Source organism: Lutra lutra, chromosome 3 (assembly GCF_902655055.1).
Source record: "Lutra lutra chromosome 3, mLutLut1.2, whole genome shotgun sequence".
Lineage (NCBI taxonomy): Eukaryota > Metazoa > Chordata > Mammalia > Carnivora > Mustelidae > Lutra > Lutra lutra.
Genome location: NC_062280.1, coordinates 8,379,829 through 8,401,208, shown reverse-complemented (window position 1 = coordinate 8,401,208; position 21,380 = coordinate 8,379,829). Strand labels below are relative to the sequence as shown.

Genomic DNA, 21,380 nt, shown 5'->3' with positions numbered 1-21,380 from the left:
AACCCACTGAGCCACCCAGGTGCCCCAAATAAATAAAATTTTAAAAAAAGATTCAGGGGTGCCTGGTTAGCTCTGTTGGTTGAGCATCTGCCTTCAGCTGAGGTCATGATCTTGGGGTTCTGGGACTGTGCCCTGTGTGGGGCTCCCTGATCAGTAGGGAGCCTGGTTCTCCCTCTCCCTTTGCTCCTCTTCCCCTGATTGATGAACTCTCTCTCAAATAAATCAATAAAAAAAAAAAAAAGGATTGCAGTATAATTTCATGTGTTAATTATTCTAAAATTATATGGCTTAGACCATAGAAAGTATGGCCTTTATGTATCTTCCATACATAATTAGGTATTTTGTTATTATTGTCAGGGATACATAATACTTTTTATTAAAGTGAAACCATTACTGGGGTGCCTGGGTGGCTCAGTGGGTTAAGCAACCCACTCTTGGTCAGGATCTAAGGGCTATGAGTTTGAGTCCCAAGTCAGGCTCTGTGCTGGGCGTGAAACCTGCTGAAAGTTCTCTCTCTCCCTCTGCTCCTCCTCCCCCATTCTCTCTCTCTAAAGAAAAAAAAAAAAAAAAGGAAGCTATTATTATTCAGAAAGTATGCATGACAATGCTTTGTTCTGATTTTTTAGATATAGTTGATTCTTTTTTCTTTGTTTTCAGAATGGAAGTTCTTCCAAAACCTTGGAGGAAATCTTTTTTAGCTGCAAGCAATTATATTAAGGATCACTTGAACACATTGAACCCTACAATGTTGGCTGTGCTAGATTTGTGGCATGGGACTTTTAAGTGAGTATTTCTGGCCTTCTTGAGCTTCTTTTTTTTTTTTTAAGATTTTATTTATTTATTTGACAGACAGAGATCATAAGTAGGCAAAGAGGCAGGCAGAGAGAGAGAGAGGAGGAAGCAGGCTCCCTGCAGAGCAGAGAGCCCAATGTGGGGCTCGATCCCAGGACTCTGGGATCATGACCTGAGCCGAAGGCAGAGGCTTTAACCCACTGAGCCACCCAGGCACCCCTTGAGCTTCTTTTTAAAAGAGCAATAAAAGCTATTTTGTCACATCTTAATTGTTTCTTTTACTATTTTAACTGCAAATAAAAAAAAAATAACTACAAACTTAACCATCAGTATTCAAACATGGTTTTAAATCAGCAATGTAGAGGTAGAGTAAATCATGAACATTGTCTTTGACCTCTAACTCAATTCTCCCCCTCCCCCGATCCCATACCTCATTACCATGCAGACTTTAAGGGGTAATAACTCTTAAGGGTCTATATTGTCGTGCTTTGTTTTAAATCCCACAGACCATTAGTTGCTACAGTCATCTAGATGGTTAGGAACCTAGTAAATATGGCATGAGTTAAAGTTCCTGGGTGACAGCAGGAAGTTAGGCATCACCTCGTAGACCTTGTCACAGTGGGGACGGTACAGCCACACGTCGGCAAGTGCTTGGCGCAGCGGAATGTGGATGCTGGTGGGCGCCGTGGATGCTGGTGGGCGCCGTGGAGCTGACATGCTTGCTCCCCAGGCTGAGGACCATTGATCACACAGTTCAGAAGCTGCTACTTCATGTTTCCCCCTACCCTTGCATGACCTCTTCTAAGGCACTGGTGGGCATCCTAGCAACATGCACCCATGGACATGGTTTTAGAAAATGCAAAAGTAATACAAATCTATATTTATTTTTCTTAAAGAAGGCCTTCCTTCAGGAACCTCAGAACCTGGATCAGTCCTGCCTTATGCCAGAGGAGGCACCTTGTGTCCCAGGTGGTCTTACCCACCCCCAACCCAACATTTTCAACCTCCACAACTGCAGCCCTGGTGACAAGTGACCCACTCTCCAGGGTCTCCTGGTTTCTACTTTATGTATTCTGTGGGCAGAAGGGCGCAGCAAGTGGGCACATTTTTTTTGCCTCCCAAAACCAGCAGAAGGAAAGCTACGGTCTTTCAAGCTATGGCCGTGGCAGAAGGAAGCTCTTGGCCCCACCCTGGGAAACCCCAGGACATGCCCTAGGGCCACCTCCCCGACCAACTTCTCTGAACTCCTTCCAGAGTTAGGCTCTTTAGCGTACCTTTCTAACCCTACCCCTGACATCTGCTCTAGGAAGCCAAGCTCCTTGCCTGGGCTCTGCCACCATCTGATTATAGCTTCTCTCTTCACCCATTGTCCTTCCTGGCATTCTGTTTTCTCACAGGTAGAATGATTTGTGCTGCTTCCCTCACTCTGTTCCTGTCTGCATTTTTAAAAACAAATTTTAATTAAATATGCAACTACATATGTAACTTTACATAAACATGTAAATGTGATCATATATACTTTTTAAGTCCAGTCTTTACTTTGCCTGACTTCCCCCAGCCTTTCTTTTCCTCATCTCTGCCTTCCTTTCCACCAGCCCAAAGACCCATGATAACCATCTAGTGGGATATCTTTCATTATTTTTATTTGTATTCATATTATCAAGTATATATGTGTATGCACACACAGGCACACATATCCATAGCATAAAAATGGCTTTTGTTGGTCAGACTGAATACTGTTAGAACATCTTTCAGCTTTCCATTGTATAATGTGGATTTCTTTGCTTGAATTTGGCCATGATTTAATTATGCATGCAGTCATGAGGTCACACTGTATAGTATCACTCTCACGAAGGATATTTTCATACAGTGATGTATATATTTCATTTTTACAACACCGCCAGTGTTGTTTTCTTTTATATCCATTCATAGATATGGATCTGTATGGAATTGCCAGGATACACTGCATTGGATGCAGGCGGGTGAGGCTGCCGTGCCTAGTATTGTCCATAACGGGCTAGACTTTGTTGGCCAATGTCAGGAGGCAAGAGACGAGAAAATGAAGGGGAAGAAAAACAGAACAAAGTTGAGATTAAAAAAAAACAGTAAACAATGGATGTGCCCAAACCTGTTGTCCATGGTCATAGTGGCAGAAGTATTAGTAGCAGCGACTGAAGCAAACCTCAGGGCATCTGGGGTGAAGACAAATGAGAAAGAAGCTTTGCAGTCTGTGGGTAGGAAGAGCACTCCACCAATTCCAATGTTGCCCTCGTAGACATGAGTCATTTTCACTCTATGAGAATGTTGAGTGGGGCGGGCAGTCAGCAGCACTGCCTCTCAGAGTAGGAGCCAGTGTTGACTATAAAGGACATCCTTCCTCTAGATGAAAAGTGTTTGGCCTGACTCTCAGCAGGTGTTGAAAGTATAGGACCTCTCTATGTGAGGCAGTGGTATGGAGAAAGGTAATGCAAAAGTCATCGGAACGACTGCAAAAATGTAAGAGTGTGGAAAGCTGAAAGGAGATGCTTGTAGATGGAATGTGCAAGTTCATGTCCTTCAGTAGTGAGTTTGACAGAGCCCACTGAATGTCAGAGAGAGCATCTGTAATACAGTCACAGCCTACATAGCATATGGGCATTTTGGCTTGAAAAGTAGTGTGCATATATGAAGATGTATGTATAGTTGTGGGTACATATATGTGGAAATTACCACGGGCTAGGAATTACAGTAGTTGAATATAAAAGGAAGATGTTGGGAACCTGGGTGGCTCAGTCAGTTAAACGTGTGCCCTTGGCTCAGGTCATGATCCCTGGGTCCTGGAATCAAGTCCCACATCTGGCTCCCTGCTCAGCAGAGAGCCTGCTTCTTCCTTTGCCTGCTTCTCCCCCTGCTTGTGCTCTTTCTCTCTCTCTGACAAATAAATAAATAAAATCTTAAAAAAAAATAAAAATAAAAGGAAGATGTCTAAGAAAGTGAAGCTTATGTTGCCCACCCTCCATTCCCTGCCTCAGGCAACCACCAATCTGTTTTCTATGTCTGTGAGCTCAGTTTTTGTCGTTTTAGATTGCACATAGGAGTTTACAAAGGTATTTATTTGTCTTCCTATGTTTGACTTATTTAACTTAGCATAATGCCTTCAGGCTTTATCCATGTTGTCTCAAATGGTAAGCTTTCATTCTGTTTTATGGCTGAATAATATTCCGCTGTGTATATACGTACACCACCTTTTATTTACCCGTCAATGGACATGTAGGTTGTTTCCATGTTTTGGCTATTAGAAATAATGCAATGAACATGGGCATACATTGTTCTTTTATTGTGTTTTCATTTTCTTCAGATAAATATTCAGAAGTAGAATTGGTGCGTAATAATCTGGTGGTTCTATTCTTTACTTTTTGAGGAACGCCGTATTATTCTCCGTAGCAGCCATACCAATTTACCTTTCCAGCAACAGTGCGCAAGGATTCTCTTTTGTCCACATTCTCACCAACGCTTGTTATTTCCTATCCTTTTTTCATATCCGTTTTAACAGGTGTGGGGTGACAATCTCATTGTGGTTTGATTTGTATTTCCCTCATGATTAGTAATGTGAACATCTTGTCATATACCTGTTAGCCATCTGTATGTCTTCTTTGGAGAGGTGTCTATTCAGATCCTCTGCCCATTTTTTTTTTTAAGATTTTTTATTTATTTATTCGACAGAGAGAGAGATCACAAGCAGGCAGAGAGGCAGGCAGAGAGAGAGAGGAGGAAGCAGGCTCCCTGCCGAGCAGAGAGCCCTATGCGGGGCCCGATCCCAGGACCCTGAGATCATGACCCGAGCCAAAGGCAGCGGCTCAATCCACTGAGCCACCCAGGCGCCCCACCTCTGCCCATTTTTTAATCAGATTTTTTTCTGTTGAGTTGTATGTGTTCTTTATAAATTTTTGATATTAACCCCTTTTCAGTATATGATTTGCAAATATTTTCTCCCATTCAATAGATTGCCTTTTCATTTTGTTAATGGTTGATTTTTTGTTGTGCAGAAGCATTTTAGTTTGATGTGGTGACACTTGTTCATTTTTTGCTTTTGTTGCCTTTGCTTTTAGCATCAGATCCAAAAAATCATTGCCAACACTCGTGTCCAGGGATGTATCACCCATGTTTTTTTCTAGGGGTTTTATGGTTTCAGGTCCTACATTCCTGTCTTGAATCCATTTTGCGTTCATTGTTGAGTATGGTATAAGATAAGGGTTCAATTTCATTATTTTGCATGGGGCTGTCCAATTTCCCCAACAGAAATTTTTTTTTTTTTGAATTGGGGTCCACATCCAGCATAGAGCCCACAACAGAAACTTCTTAATGTGTAAATCATATACATAACAAAGATCCATAGCACTGTAGTCAGAAAAGTAGGTGTGTGGGAAACTGTTGACTAGAGAAAGCACTGTGTTTTCTTAAAAGTCATGAGGGAGACAAACCATGAGAGACTCTGGATTCCAAGAAAGAAACAGAGTTACAGAAGGGAGGGAGGTGGGGGGATAGGATAACTAGGTGATGTGATGAGCAGTGGGTGTTACATGCAAATAATGAATTCTTGAACACTACATCAAAAACTAATGATGTATTGTATGTTGGCTAACTGAACATAATAAAAAAAAGTCAAAACCAGACAGGATCAAAAGACTGATATATTAGGACTTAATCAGGTGTGAGAATTCCCTTACTACATGGCTCCCTAAAATGCAAGGTTACTTTCTTTCCAGAGTGGGTACAATTTTTGTTTCAGATATAGTGGGCTTTCTTAAGCTTTGAGCTTTACCTCTTTTCCTGTTGCAATTATTCCAATTTGAAAGCAAAAATCGGTCTAAATTTTCTATCAAATCCCAGTTATTTCAACTCTGTTTTACTTCACAATAATGTTTCATAATCTTATGTTGTGTTCTTATCAAATTTAATTACATTATTTTAAAAATTAAAATTTTAAAAATCTCATGTTCTTAAATATTTAATTTTATTAAACACAAATTTTAATGATAAAACTGAGGAATATTATATTTTTGAGATCCGTTAACAAAAATATTTAATGCAAAAAAATCTCCTGCCTTAATTATTGTTTATTTTTATGTCTTGCAGAAAATTACGTTTAGTTGATGTAGAAGAATTTCATAATCGCCAGGATGCATTAGAACTGTCAATATTTCAGGCCATTGTCATGAAACACATGGAATCTGCTAAAGAGACTCTCCTTAAAATGTAAAGTTTTAAAATTTCATGGAGGAAAGCACAAATTTAAAAATGTTATTGGCGGGGAACTATATTTTAACTGCATTTAGAAAATCTGATTTTAACAAGTTTGTAATTACTTCTGTTCAAGAACTAAGTATAGTGTCTTTAACTGAATTGGTCTGTACTGTCTATCCAGATGTTCTACACAGCATAGATTGTGCAGGAACTAAAATGATTATACTGTTTTTTTCTCTCAATGTCTGGTTTCTGCTTCTGCTCTGTGAGAGGGGTTGAATACGATGGAGAGAATGATTGTCAACTAATCCATTTGCTAGATATTCGACATCTACTATTAATACATTTAAGGCACTGTACCTCTTTCATTTTGCTTTTGGATGGGGAATGAAGGAAGTTTAAAGCATGATTAGGTGCAGAAAATATATTCTTTAAAGGAGTTTATGATCACGCTGAGAGGTTAGACTTATCAAGTGATAATTAAACATCTTGGCTCGACTCTTAAAAATGGAATAGTCACATATGATAATTACCGATGTAGGTGCCAGACAATGTGCTCTGAGACAATACAGGAAAATGTTTCTATCATGGGTTATTGAGTTATTATAAATAGGATGTTAAAATTAGCTCAAATTGCAGATAGCAGAGGGCATGAAACTCCAGCATGGTTTCATGATTTCCATAAGTTACTTAGAGATACATCTTGATAGCTTAAGATTGCATCTTTATTTTTTTCCTCCAATATTTTAGAATCAAATTCTTTGTCTGAAGTCACTTGAAAGAACTTTAGAATTTTATTTAATATTAGTATTTAGTTAACATAAAAAAATAGATGAGAGTTGTAGAATGAAACCCCATAATTAATTACAGAGAAGAAAATGACCCCTTAAGGACGTAAAACCGATAAATTTTCTTGATCAGTAACTTCGGGTTATAGTCCAGGAATACATTACCACCATAAATTTTGGTAAATTGGGTGTCAAAGTACAGAGCAGAATAAAACCTTTGCTGAAAATTTTTGTGGAGGGTTGTAGATTGATTTGCTGTAGTTCTCAATGCTTCCTGATTGATTCTAAGAGGGAAACACTCTGACTGTACTTTAAATAGTGGACCGGAATGTGTTTATCATGGCTAAAAGGTAGAACCAGCTTACCACAATGGAGAAACAGTTAGCAAATGATTAATTATGGTATCTATGCCAAACCCAGATGTCTTCTCTCAGTACTCATTCTCTGCTTCTCTTCAGCATTCGTGGTTTGTCACCCCTGCCTTCTGGAAGCTGTTTTTCTAGGTCTCTGTTGCCTCTGATTTTTCTGTTTGTTTGTTTCTTAGCTGTACTTGTTCTTGCTATTCTCAAGAGTGGGGACCTCTCAGGTGTTTACTCTTGTGAGTCTCCTTTATATTCTTGACAATGTCAGTATTTCATCTGTCTTATCTGTCTCAAGATCTTAGGTTTTTTGAGCTCTAGGACCTTGTTGCTAACCTCATACTATATGTCTCCCATTGAATGTCATGTCAGCATGGAAATATCAGCATTTCCGTCACGGGAGTTATTCTCTCTTCCAAACCAGCTGCTCTTCTTGTTCTAGACCATTCCCAAGCCAAGCTGAAAACTTTGTGACTTTTTCTATCTGTTGCTTATCGTCTACACCTTTACCACCCCTACCCTGCCTCCAGCCATAGTCAGTGTATTGCTAACTGTTTTTTTAAATCAAGGTATAATTCACTCACCATAAAATCACCACTTTCTTGTGTACATTTCAGTAGCTTATAATATATTCAAAGGTTTTGCAGTAATCACCACTAATTCCATCACCCCCCAAAAGAAACGCTTTATCTGTTATCAGTCATTCCTGATTTCCCCTCCAACATGCCCTGACAATCACTAGTACATTTTCTGTCCCCATTCTAAACATTTCGTCTCTGTGGAATGATTTCGTCTCTGTATAAATGTATAAATGTATTCATTTATGTCTCACTTCTTAACACTAAGCATGATGTTTTCAAGGTTCATCCATGTTATAGCATATATCAATAGTTCATTCCTCCTTCTGGCCAAATGATATTTCTTTTTTTTTTTTTTTAAAGATTTTATTTATTTATTTGACAGAGAGAGAGAGAGAGAGATCACAAGTAGGCAGAGAGGCAGGCAGAGAGAGAAGGGGAAACAGGCTCCCTACTGAGCAGAGAGCCCGATGTGGGGCTCAATCCCAGGATCTGAGGTCATGACCTGAGCCAAAGGCAGAGGCTTAACCCACTAAGCCACCCAGGCGCCCCCCAAATGATATTTCATTGTATGGATCTAACACATTTTGTTTATCCATTCATCAGTAGATGGACATTTGTGTTGTTACTATCTTTTGCCTATTAGGAATAATGCCGCTATGAAATTTGTATAAACATGTTTTCAGTTCTCTTGGGTGGATACCTAGGAGTAGAATTACTGGGTTACGTAATAACTCTATGGTTAACTTTTTGAGGAACTCGCACAGTGTTTCCTAAAGCGTCTGTTAGATTTTACATTCCTTCCAACAATGTATGAGGGTTCCTATTTTCTACATCCTTGTCGACACTTGTTACTATCCATCTTTCTGATTATATATAGTCATCCTAGTAGATGTGAAGTTCTATCTTACTGAGGTTTTGATTTGCATTTCCCTAATGACTAGTTATATTGAGCATCTTTTCAAATGCTTATTGTCTATATGTTTATCTTGTTTGGATAAATGTCTATTCAGATCATTGCTTACTTTGTATTGAGTAATCTTTTTATTGTTGAATTTTAAGAGTTCTTGGTATATTCTGGATACTAAGCCCTCAGTTACACGATTTGCAGATATTTCTCTCATTATGTGGTTGATCCTTTCATCTTCTTGATAGGCATAAATTTGAGGTACATTTTTTTTTTTTAAGATGGGGCTTGAACTCATGACCCCGAGATCCAGACTTGAGCTGAGATCAAGAGTTGGTTGCTTAACTGACTGAGGCACCCAGGCATCTTGAGGCACAAATATTTTGAATTTTGATAAAGTCTAATTATTTTTTTGTATACTGATCTTGTATCCTGCACCCTTGCTAAACTTGTTTATTAGTACCAATGATTTTTTTTTTTTTGGTGTGTGTAAACTTTATATCATATATATATATATATAAATAGACAGCTCTACTTCTTCATTTCTTATCTGTGTGGTTTTTTTCTTGTCCTTGGTTAATTGTTTTGGTTAGACTCTCCAGTATAGTGTTGAAAAGAAGTTGCAAGGGCAGAGATCCTTGTTTTGTTCCTGATTTTAGGGGAACGCTTTCAGTCTTTCAGCATTTAGTTAGCTGTATAATTTCCCTTTATCAGGTTAAGGAATTTCCCTTTCATACTTAGTTTGTTGACTGTTTTTATCATATAATACCACAGATTTCGCCTAATGTGTGTGTGGGGGGGGGTTGCAGCTGAAATAATGGATTTTTCTACTTTATTAATACATTATATTGGTTTTCATGTACTGAACTAATCTGATTCCTAAGATAAATCCCAATCCCACTTGGCCATAGAGAATAACTCCTTTTATATGCTGTTGGATTGAGTTGGGGATTTTCATGTGTACGTACATAAGGGTCATTGGCCTCTAGTTTTTGTTGGTATTAATTCTTCTTTAAATGTTTAGTAGAATTCCCCTGGGAAGCCATCTGGCCCAGGGCTCTTTTTCTTGGGAGATTTTTGATTACTGCTCCAATTTCCTTATTGATTATGAGTCTGTTCAGGTTTTCTATTTCTTCCTGGTTCAGTTTTGGTAGTTTATACTTGTCTAGGAATGTATCCATTTCTCACAGATTGTCTAATTTGCTAGCATATAGGTACTCATAATCAAAACAATCTTATGATTGTTTGTATATCTTTGGTGTTGGTTGTGATCACTCCTCTTTCATTCATGATTTTATTAATTTGGGTCCTTTTTCTTTTCTTTTTGATAAGTCTGTCTGGGTTTTATCAATCTTATTAGTTCTTTCAAAGAACCAGCTCCTAGTTTCGTTGATTTGTTCTACTGTTCTTTTGGTTTCTATTTCATTGATTTCTGTTCTGATCTTTATGATTTCTCTTCTCCTGCTGGGTTTAGGCTTTCTTTGCTGTTCTTTCTCCAGCTCCTTTAGGGGTAGGGTTAGGTTGTGTATTTGAGACCTTTCTTGTTTCTTGAGAAAGGCTTGTATTGCTATATACTTTCCTCTTAAGACCTCCTTTGCTGCATCCCAAAGATTTTGAACAGTTGTGTCTTCATTATCATTCGTTTCCATGATTTTTTAAAATTCTTCTTTAATTTCCCAGTTTACCCATTTATTCTTTAATAGGATGCTCTTTAGCCTCCATGTATTTGAGTTCTTTCCAACTTTTCTCTTGTGATTGAGTTCTAGCTTCAGAGCATCATGGTCTGAAAATATGCAGGGAATGATCCCAGTCTTTTGGTACCAGTTGAGTCCTGATTTGTGACCCAGGATGTGATTTATTCTGGAGAATGTTCCATGTATACTAGAGAAGAATGTGTATTCTGTTGCTTTGGGATGGAATGTTCTGAATATATCTGTGAAGTCCATCTGGTTCAGTGTGTCCTTTAAAGCCTTTATTTCCTTGTTCATCTTTTGCTTAGATGATCTGTCCATTTCAGTGAGGGGGGTTTTCATGTCCTACTGTTATTGTATTATTATTAATTGTTTCTTTGATTTTGTTATTAATTGGCTTATATAATTGGCTGCTCCTATGTTCGGGACATAGATATTCAAAATTGTTAGAGCTTCTTGTTGGACAGACCCTTTAAGTATGATATAGTGTCTTTCCTCATCTTGTATTATAGTGTTTGGTTTAAAATCTAATTTATCTGATATAAGGATTGCCACTCCAGCTTTCTTTTGATGTCCATTAGCATGGTAAATGGTTTTCCACCCCCTCACTTTCAATCTGGAGGTGTCTTTGGGTCTAAAATGAATCCCTTGTAGACAGCATATTGATGGGTCTTATTTTTTTATCCAATCTGATACCCTTTGTCTTTTGATTGGGGCTTTTAGCCCACTTACATTCAGGATAACTGTTGACAGATATGAATTTAGTGCCACTGTATTGCCTGTAAGGTGACTGTTACTGTATATTGTCTCTGTTCCTTTCTGGTCTGTTACTTTAAGGTTCTCTCTTTGCTCAGAGGACCCCTTTCAATATTTCCTGTAGGGCTGGTTTGGTGTTCACAATTTTTTTTTTTAGTTTCTGTTTGTCCTGGAAGTTTTTTATCTCTTCTTCTATTTTCAATGATAGCCTAGCTGGATATGGTATTCTTGGCTGCATGCTTTTCTTGTTTAATGCTCTGAATATATCATGCCAGTCCTTTCTGACCTGGCAGGCTGCCATAAGTCTGCTGCCAATCTAATGTTTCAACCACTGTAGGTTACAGACCTCTTGTCCCGGGCTGCTTTTGGTATTTTCTCTTTGTCTCCAAGGCTTGTAAGTTTTACTATTAGATGATGGGGTGTTGGCCTATTTTTATTGATTTTGAGGGGGATTCTTTGTGGCTCCTGGATTTTGATGCCTGTTTCCCCCAAATTAGGGAGTTCTCTGCTATAATTTGCTCCAATATACCTTCTGCCCCTCCCTTTCTTCTTCTAATATCCCAATTATTCTAATACTGTTTCATCTTATTGTGTCACTTATCTCTTGAATTGTCCCCTTGTGGTCTAGTAGTTGTTTATCTCTCTTTTATCCAGCTTCTTTATTCTCCATCATTTGGTCTTCTATATCACTAATTCTCTCTTCTTTTTTTTTTTTAAGATTTTATTTATTTATTTGACAGAGAGAGAGATCACAAGTAGGCAGAGAGACAGGCAGAGAGAGAGGGAGGGAAGCAGACTCCCCGCTGAGCAGAGAGCCTGATGTGGGGCTTGATCCCGGGACCCCGGGATCATGATCTGAGCTGAAGGCAGAGGCTTAACCCACTGAGCCACCCAGGTGCCCCACTAATTCTCTCTTCTGCCTCATTTATCCTAGCAGTTAGAGCCTCTTTTTTTATTACACCTCATTAATAGCCTTTTTGATTTCAATTTGGTTAGATTTTACCTATTTTATTTCTCCAGAGAGGGATTTTCTAGTATCTTTTATGCTTTTCCCAAGCCCAGCTACTATCTTTATAATTGTCATTCTGAACTCTAGTTCTTACTAACGTCCATATTGATTAGGCTTCCGTCAGTCAGTCCTGCCTCTTGTTCATTCGTTCTTTCTTTCTTTTTTGAGGTGAGTTTTCCTGTTTTGTCATTTTGTCTAGAGAAGAATAGGTGAATGAGAAAAAAAAATGCTAAAAGGGTAACAATGACTCCAGAAAAATATTCACTAAACAAATCAGAAGAGATCTGAAACTGGAGGGGAAAGAAATAGGAAAAGGGTGGTAAATAGAACAGAGCTACACACTAGATCTGGGGTGTATTTTGGTCTATTAGAAGAAATTGCTTCCCAGAATTTTAAAGAAAGAAAAACTTATATATATACAAAAATAAGGGTAAATACAATGGAGGGATGGAATATGACTATAAAGATGAAAATTTAAAAAGAATTTAAAAAAGGAATTGATAAGAAACTCATTGAAAAAAGAAAGAAAATAAGGAAAAAATAAAGAGAATGTGATCAGGCAGGAGACTAGAACAAAGCCATATACTAGGTTTAGGGTATATTTTCATCTGTCAGAAGAAAGTATATCCCAAAATTTTAAAGAAAGAACAACTTATATAAAAAAATAAGATTAAATACAATGAAGGGATAGAATATGACTGTAAAACTGAAAATCTAAAAAGATTTTTAAAAAGGAATTGATAAGATGGTAGTTGAAAAGAATAAAAATTCAAAAAATAAATAGAAAAAGAAAAAAAGTTTTAAAAATTAACTTTGAAAGACTAAGGAGTCATGGGGGAAAAGCCCTGAATTCTATGTGCTATATTCCCCTAATGCTAGAGTTTTGCACTTCTCATTGATCAGTAAACTTGGTCTTGGCTGGCTGTTCTTGCTGATCATCTTCTGGGTAAGGCACCTGTTGGCACTGATTTTCACATGTCTTTGCCTGAGGTGGAGTTGCATTGACCTTGCCAGGGGCCAGGCAGAATAATCCACTTGGGTTTGCTCCTGGTAGCTTTTGTTCCCTGAAAGCTTTCTGTATAGATTTGGAAAATGAGAATGAAAACGGTGGCCTCCCAGTCTCTGGCCCCAGAGGAGGTGAGAGGTCAGGGCCCCACTCCTCAGTGTGGCCTCAGAGAAAAGCAGTCAATCACTCCTACTCTCCCTGGTCCCTGACCACACTTCATGCTCACTTGGCCTGTGACTGAGCATTTCTATCTTTGGCATGCAATCCCATTTGGAGTGTCCAAACTCAGCAGATTCCTGTGGCAGGATCCCATGCTGCTCCTCCCAGTGGAGGAAGGAGAGTCTCCCCAGATCTGCTAGTTGTGGGGTCCCTTCTTGGAGAGTAGTGGCCCAACTGTGTCACAGATAATGATTTATGGCAACCCTGAGCTGAGAGCCCACTCCTCGGCTCTGTCTTTGCAGCTGGCTTCCCTCCTCCAACACTTGGGAGCCGTGCCACTGAGCTCTGTCCAGTCTTTCTGTGACCCTGAGGGTCCTGAGACCACACACTCCAGTGAGAGTTTCACGTCCCTCCCATTCAGCTGCTGGAGCGACGTCCCTCAGTGGAGCAGACTTCTTAATGTTCAGATTTTTGCTCCACTGCTCTATCACTTGCTGGTAGCCAGATGATAGAAGCTCTCTCTCCCCTGTGGTCTATCATCTCTAATATTGCCCTGGATTCTCTTCTTCACAGTCCTACCTTCCAGAAAGTGTTCACTTTTCCATTCATAGAATTGCTGCTATTCTTGTCTTTGATCTCCTGTTGAGTTTGTAGGTGTTCAGAATGGTTTGGTAACTAACTGAATTCCTGGGATGAGATAAAATTTAGGTTTCCTACTCCTCTGCCATCTTGCTCCTCCCCAATTTTGCTGATCTTTTAAAAAACCAAATTTTGGGTCTGTTGATTTTCTCTTTTTTTATTCTCTATTTTTTTCCCCTTCTCAAATCTTTATTTCTTCCTTTCTCCTTGTTTTGAGTTTAGTTTGCTCTTTTTCCATTTTCTAGTGGAATTGAGTTACTGAGTTAAGATTTTTTTCATTTTTAGTGTAGCCGTTGACATCTATAAATTTCCTCCAGTCACTGCTTTCTTTGTGTTCTGTGAGTTTTGGTAAATGGTGTTTTCATTTTCATTGATCTCAAATTATTTTTTGATTTCCCATATGAATTCCTTTTTGATTGGCCATTTAGGATTGTGTTGTTTAATTTCTATGTAGTTATATATTGCCAGAGTGTCTTTCTGTTACTGATTTATGTTTTTTTGTGATTTGAATCCTTTTATGTTTTTTTTTAGACTGAGGACCACCAACTGTTCTTGATCTTCTCTCAGAAGCCTCTTTCTTGTGTATGCCTTTTTATTCCCACTGCAACTACCCTTGGTGGGTTCTTTTAGCCTCCTGTGTAGCCTACAAACCACTGTCATGTGACATGTCCTAACCCCTAATTTAGTGCTTCCCTTTTGTTGACAAAATAAGTCACCATTTCTTAACCTACCTTTTAAGGTCTTGTGCGACCTGGACCTAACCTAGCTCTTCCATTCTCAGGTCTGAAAAGACTTTTACCTTGGGCCATGCCTGGCGAAATAGTCCTGTTAAATTAAACAAGACGTAACTTCTAACATCAGTCTATAACTCTTAAGTATTCAGTGGATAAAGTCTCTTTGTTCTCCTTTTTAACCAATTATTGATTTTTTAAAAAAATTAGTGACTCTTCTTTGTTTTCATCTGTGGGATGGGAATTCTAGGAAAATTTGAAAGTTGTTTAGTTGCTTCCTTCTTAAACTTGTGACTCTTAGCATTACCATCTTTACACATAATTCTATCAAACTAAATCAGAGGGTAAGGAAATTTAACAACAAAAACCTCTTGAATACCATCAGCAAAATATTATGATTTATGCTATTTACAGTACTTGATGTAGCTCATTACTGGAGAAGCCTCTCTTCTGTCCTTCAGTACCCAGCTCAAATGATCCTTCTTCTATGAAATCTCTATTGTTACCCCTTAAAAATGATCTCTTCCTTCTGAATACCTCTGACCCTTTATTCTCTTTTAATGCCTTCCTTTTATAATATGTATTTATGTGTTTGCCTTTTCCTCCCTCTCTTAGCCTCAAGGCACTTTGGAGACTGACTAATATTTGGCACAAAGTGTTTTGTACATAATAGGGAGCCCCGTAAATATCTTTGGGACAATGACAGAATAATTTTTAAAACATATCTTTTTATTTGTCCATTTTCCAGTTCTGTAGCTCCAAACTTACTCCATCTCTTGTCCAAACTACCGGAAGTTTCTTGGTCCCCTTTCTTAATGTAGCATTACCCTTCTCTATATAGTATTTATTAGTTTTCTTCCTTATGTGTTGCTTCAACAAGGACACTTTACTGCAGAAAGATCTGCCATGGCTTCATTTTAGAGAGTGAGGCTGTCCCAGCTTCTCGTGTTCAGCTCCCAATTCTACTAAAGTCCTCTCAGACTCCCCCCCCACTTCTTTCTTTCTATCTTCTAGGAAGAAATCTCTCTATTACTTCTATTATAGACAATGAAATTATTGGATAAATTAGCCCCACTTACCCACCTATTTTTCTCATTATCCCGCTTCTACTTCAGATCCTTTCCTCACAGTCCTTCTCATTTCATTTCCATCTTTCAATGAAATTGCCATTTTCATTATAAAACCCTTCTCTGTTACTTAAATGGAAAATTTTACCTCAATCCTTTGACTTCAAGACTGTTTTTCTGCTATGACACATTGCCTTTTTATTAGAAAAGAGGTGATGTCATATCTTTTTACATCTCCCTTGAAACTCTTTCTAGCATGTAGACATTAAACACATATTTGTTAAAGAAATGAGTACATGTATTTAAAATTGAGATCTTTCTTGAAGGATTTGGCAATTCCTGAAAGTATGGGAGCTCTGTTTTTTAAAAAATTCATGATCTCCTATGAAAGAAGTATCAGTATTCCTTAATTTTGTAGTATTGGTGGTTTTACAAACCAAAAACTTACTATGTATCTATATGTGAATTTACCATTTTAAAAAATTCATGATCTCAGGCACCTGGGTGGCTCAGTGGGTTAAGCTGCTGCCTCCGGCTCAGGTCATGATCTCAGGGTCCTGGGATCGAGTCCCGCATCGGGCTCTCTGCTCAGCAGTGAGCCTGCTTCCCTCTCTCTCTCTTAGCCTGTCTCTCTGTCTACTTGTGATCTCTCTCTGTCAAATAAATAAATCTTAAAAAAAAATTTTATGATCTCTTATGAAAGAAGTATCAGTATTCCTTAATTTTGTAGTATTAGTGGTTTTATAAACTAAAAACTTATTATGTATCTATATGTGAATTTACATTTCTATTACAAGGTTACATACACGTTTGAAACTGTTTTAAATCAGTCATTCTTTCAGGGTTTCACATTAAGGGGAATAAAATAATACACTTGATTTTATTGATTTGTCTTGTTTTCAAGTCATTGTGAAACAGAATAACATATAGTACCAAGTGAGTTGAACTAAATAAGCTCTCTCCTGGTTTAAACAGCTATTTACATTTTAGCTTTAAACTAACAAATCCATTCCCTAAAGAACATTTTGGAGACTGGTACATAGTATTTTGTAATAGCCAATAAACTTTTATTCAAAAAGTACAGAAAGCATAGTTTCAGGAGTTAGAGTCAGGGTTTATTTTTTGATGTTGTTGGGTTTTTTTCTTTTTTTCCTCACCACATCACATTGTTGAGTCATCTTCTCTTGGCCTTGATTAAAATTTCTTTTCCTAGAAAAAATGAAATACACTGGTGCTTACATTTCAGAGGGTAGATAATGTCGGTTAGCAATAGAGCTCTCTATGAAGACCTTTGGATGTCCAGAAGTTACTGTTAATGCTTAACGTAAAAGGAGTGAGTCACTGGAAGTATTAACTTTTAAAAGTCTTTTGTGCTTTCAAGGTGGTTTCCAGAAGTTCAGAATATTTATTACCAAGGTAATAAAAAAAAGCAATTGCCAACTGGTGACAGCAGTGCCAAATTGGAATCTTTTTTCAACTGCGCGGCTACGCTTATGACTTTACAGCTGCAAGAACTCACTTTGGTCTCCATGCAGGATTTCACAGACTTAATAGCACAACCACCAGTAAGTATGGTGCCATAACACCACTATTCAACTGCTTACTTATTTTCAAGAGGAAGAAGATTAAAAAAAAAAAAAGACCTTTACCAGTGGAAGAGGAAGAAGTATATCTTTAGATCACTTACCTATTTAAAAACACTTAGTATCAACCTGAATATTCAGGATATATGGGTATCACCTAGTTGGTGAGGATTAGTGAAGAGAAGTGAAAACTTCTCATTGGGAAATTTGGGCCATGATGGCTGGGGGAGGTTTCTGCAAGGAACTCTCTTCTTTCCAGAAGAAGGTCCTGTTCGAGTATGAGCTGGGCTTGGGAATCAGAATGTTCTCTTAGGCTCTTTCTTGCACGATTCCAGAGCCCCAGTGCTATGCACATCCTCCTTTTTCTGAAACCTTGACCCCAACTCTGGTTGATCTGTAGGCCAGGTGGGTACTAAACACCAGCACGTCTAGCTGGGAATTGCTCTTGCACTTTTTAGTAGAACTCCTCATTGGCTTAACTGTCTAGGGCGTAAGAGGAAAGGTGAGTTCCCATGAGTTCTAATTGGGATCACTGCACTGCTTAGTCTCTCCCAATTCATATATATATATATGTATGTATGTATATGTATATACTCACATACATGTATACTTTTTTTTTTTTTTTTTTTTTTTTGCAGGATTCTGTTAGAGCTTTTGAACATCCCGGTTTCATCATGAGGCTGATTCTTGAAAATGACACCATTAAGTTTGAACCTGAGTTCAGTGACTATATAGACATCCTTCTAAATGTTTATGATATCATGATTAAGGCTGTCAGTTTTGTGCCAAGAGTTGAAACAAAACTGTATTCCAAATGGGTAAGTAACAAGGATATTCTGATTGCTTGAATTTTGACGATGACATTCATTTCAAACAACTTCTAAAAGGTGTAGACCTGTATCCTCTGCTGTGTGGAATATAAATGGCTTGGTAACATTGGCTTATGAGAAGCTTTTAATTAAAAAATACAATTTTTCCATTACAGTATATTAGTTACTTAGTCTAGTCTTGCATTGGACTGAAACTTTTCTTAAGGGAAGGAATTAAAGTTGTGATCAGGTTTAAGGCAGTGAGTCAGGGTTTGCTGTGGCACTCACGCCATGCTGCACACCCCCTAATACTTCTCTAACTTTCTCAGATGGTCCTCCAGTTGGTTACTCTCCTCATATTCCTTTGCCCATCAGCATTAGTGTCTGTACTCTCAAATCACAGATTCTACTTCCCTTCTCTCTCTGGCCATTTATTTAGCAAAGCTATGCTGAACTTGTATATTTCAGTGGGAGTTACTGCAGTCTAGTATGCAAGTCGAGCATGTCTGATAATTCCATAACTTAAAAGGTTTTCAAGCTTTGTAAGTCCAATCAGCTTTCTTATTTCCTTCCTATTTTATTTTTAAAAATATTATTTTATTTATTTATTTATTTATTAAAGATTTTATTTATTTATTTGACAGACAGACATCACAAGTAGGCAGAGAGGCAGGCAGAGAGAGAGGAGGAAGCAGACTCCCTGCCAAGCAGAGAGCCCGATGCGGGGCTTGATCCCAGGACCCTGGGATCATGACCTGAGCTGAAGGCAGAGGCTTTAACCCACTGAGCCACCCAGGCATCCCTAAAAATATTATTTTAGAGAGCGCATGTGTGCACATGAGCTGGGGCAGGCAGAGGGGGAGAGAGAAGGAGAGAGGATTTGAAGCAGACTCTTTCCTGAGCACAGAGCCCAAAATGGGGCTTGATCTCCCGACCATGAGATCATGACCTGAGCTAAAACTGACTGTGCCACCCAGACACCCCTCTTTTTTATTTTTAAAATAGTTCACAAATATTTCATGTACAGGAAAGGGTCCAGGAGACTAGTGTGTAGTTTTAAGTGGTAATAAGGTTAACCCTGTGTACTTATAATCTAACTAGAGAAATGTAATATTACTGATACCTTTAAGCTCTTCCTGCTCCCCACTGCCCTTCCCTGTTCACCTACCTCTGCTTCTGCCTTCTAGCAAAAGAATCACAATCTTGAATTTTGTAGTTCTTAATCTGGAAATTTTAAGATACACTTGCTACCTGTCTGCATATCCCTAAACAATTTCCATTTAGTGTTTCCATGTCTGTGTATATATGTGGAGTCCTCTTATAATCAGTGACTTGTTTTATTTTATTCAACATTGTGATTGTGAAATTATCCATTGTGAGGATATTTATCTTCATTGTAAAGTTTCTATTTTTTCATTATTTTTATTTTCTAGGAATTCCATTAAGTTGTCACATGGGACTTGTCACTTTTTATTGTCCCCTGTATTTAGTTGTATATTCATTTCTCTTTCACTTCTCCATTCACTGATCTGACTTGCTTATGGTGGTTTATTTCTATGGGTATTTTTCCTTTATTATTATGGGCTCATACATGTAAGAACTTCATGCAGGGAAGTCCTTAAGGCCTTAATTTAAGGTGGTTTCTCCCAAATTTGCATATTCTCCTCACAGTTACTCTGGAGGTCTCTCCAGACCAACAATCTTTTTTTTAATTTAATTTTATTTATTTATTTGACAGAGACACAAGTAGACAGAGAGGCAGGCAGAGAGAGAGGAGGAAGCAGGCTCCCTATTGAGCAGAGAGCCCAATTATTAATTATGTGGGGCTCGATCCCAGGACCCTGAGATCATGACCTGAGCTGAAGGCAGAGGCTTTAACCCACTGAGCCACCCAGGCACCCCCAAGGACCAATTTTTAATAAAATCCTTGCCAAGGATTTTGTGGACAACACGGGCAGTGTGAATGCTTACCAAGTCTGCATGAGAACAAGCTGGTGGTCACAATCTTAAGGTGACGGTCTTTTTCTTCTCCACCGAAAAACAAGGTCAAAACAGGGCGTTGTTGGTTCCTCATTCAGAGGTTCTGTCACCTTTCAGCATTCTGAAATTTTCTGTCACTTTTCAGTATTCTTGGCTTTCTGTGGGGGTAGCCAATGTGACGTCCCTCTCTGCTCAGGCTTGAGGCTTTGTTTCCTAACAGCCATTCTGCCACCCCCTCCCCTGCACGTAGGCCCACCTTGCTAGAGACTCATTAAAACAAAGCTTAGGCCACCAGGGATCAGCAGTCTCTAGGGCCGCTGTTCACTTCCACACATAATTACCTCCCAACTCATGTGTTCCCTCACGTTTAGCCCCTAGACTTTCCCTATTATTTTATTTTGCTTCCTTAGCTAGATCCAATAATTACTTTGTGTACATACACAATATAGATTTCTTTAGCTCAGAGTCCCCGCCCCCGCCAGCTGGCCCCAGAAAAGATGGCACAAAGCATCTACTGAGCCCAGCGTTGTAGTGGTGGTGGTGGTGGTGGGATTCACTAATGTTCTCAAGAAGGGTCTAATTCTAACCATTATGATTTCCTAAAATCCCCCAGGGGGCATAGTGGGCAAATGCATCCTGGATAGCTGAATAAATTATCCAGTTCTCTAAGGAATCCTTTAATATTATCTAGTGAATGCTCTAGAATATCCACTACTGATCATAATTTTTGTTAGAGTGAAAAATCCCTTCTTCCGAATGAAAGGTAGAGCAGGTATATTTTTAAGTGTAACTTGGTTCAAGATAATAAACCCTATAGGCACATTTCCTTGCCCTCTTATTTGAAAAGAGGAGACAAGCTATTGAGATTTGTTTGCTTATTAAAAGTTGTTATCTGATTCATCATTCTAATGGTGATAGCAGAACGCACATTTTGTATCCAGGGATTTCAGTTTCTTCTAGTTGCTGTTCACACAATCAAAGATCAAAGGTCAATGAATGAGTAAACAATTTTTCTTTGTTCTAGACAGATTACTCCTCAAGGTGAAAAAGTACTGTGATCAAAGAATATGATGATATGACATTGAGCTGGCTTACTTTTTAAAAATAAAGTACAATGCAAGCACTACCTTGCAATTGCACAAACGCAATGTGGGTTTTGGTGTTTTTATTTTGTGTGTATTTTCAAGTGATAGTTCTTTCATGCGTACAGAAAACCCAAAACACAACTAGGTAGCCTTGAAGGAAAACAAAAAAAGTATATGAAACTTAGTTATTCAATATACTATTAGACGGAATCTCTTTC

General features: G+C 38.4%; 1 protein-coding gene across 2 annotated transcripts in view; it reads left to right on the top strand.

The window, feature by feature from the left end:
• The window catches only part of DNAH7 (dynein axonemal heavy chain 7), a 273,847-nt gene that overhangs the window by 34,499 nt on the left and 217,968 nt on the right, over positions 1–21,380 (top strand). The window contains exons 9-12 of one of the 2 annotated variants that reach the window (XM_047720640.1): positions 658–783; positions 5,908–6,027; positions 17,087–17,270; positions 17,927–18,106. In XM_047720640.1, coding sequence (XP_047576596.1) covers positions 658–783; positions 5,908–6,027; positions 17,087–17,270; positions 17,927–18,106 — 610 coding nt within the window. The remainder of the gene's footprint in view (positions 1–657; positions 784–5,907; positions 6,028–17,086; positions 17,271–17,926; positions 18,107–21,380) is intronic. The other variant, XM_047720641.1, reaches the window with a different exon arrangement.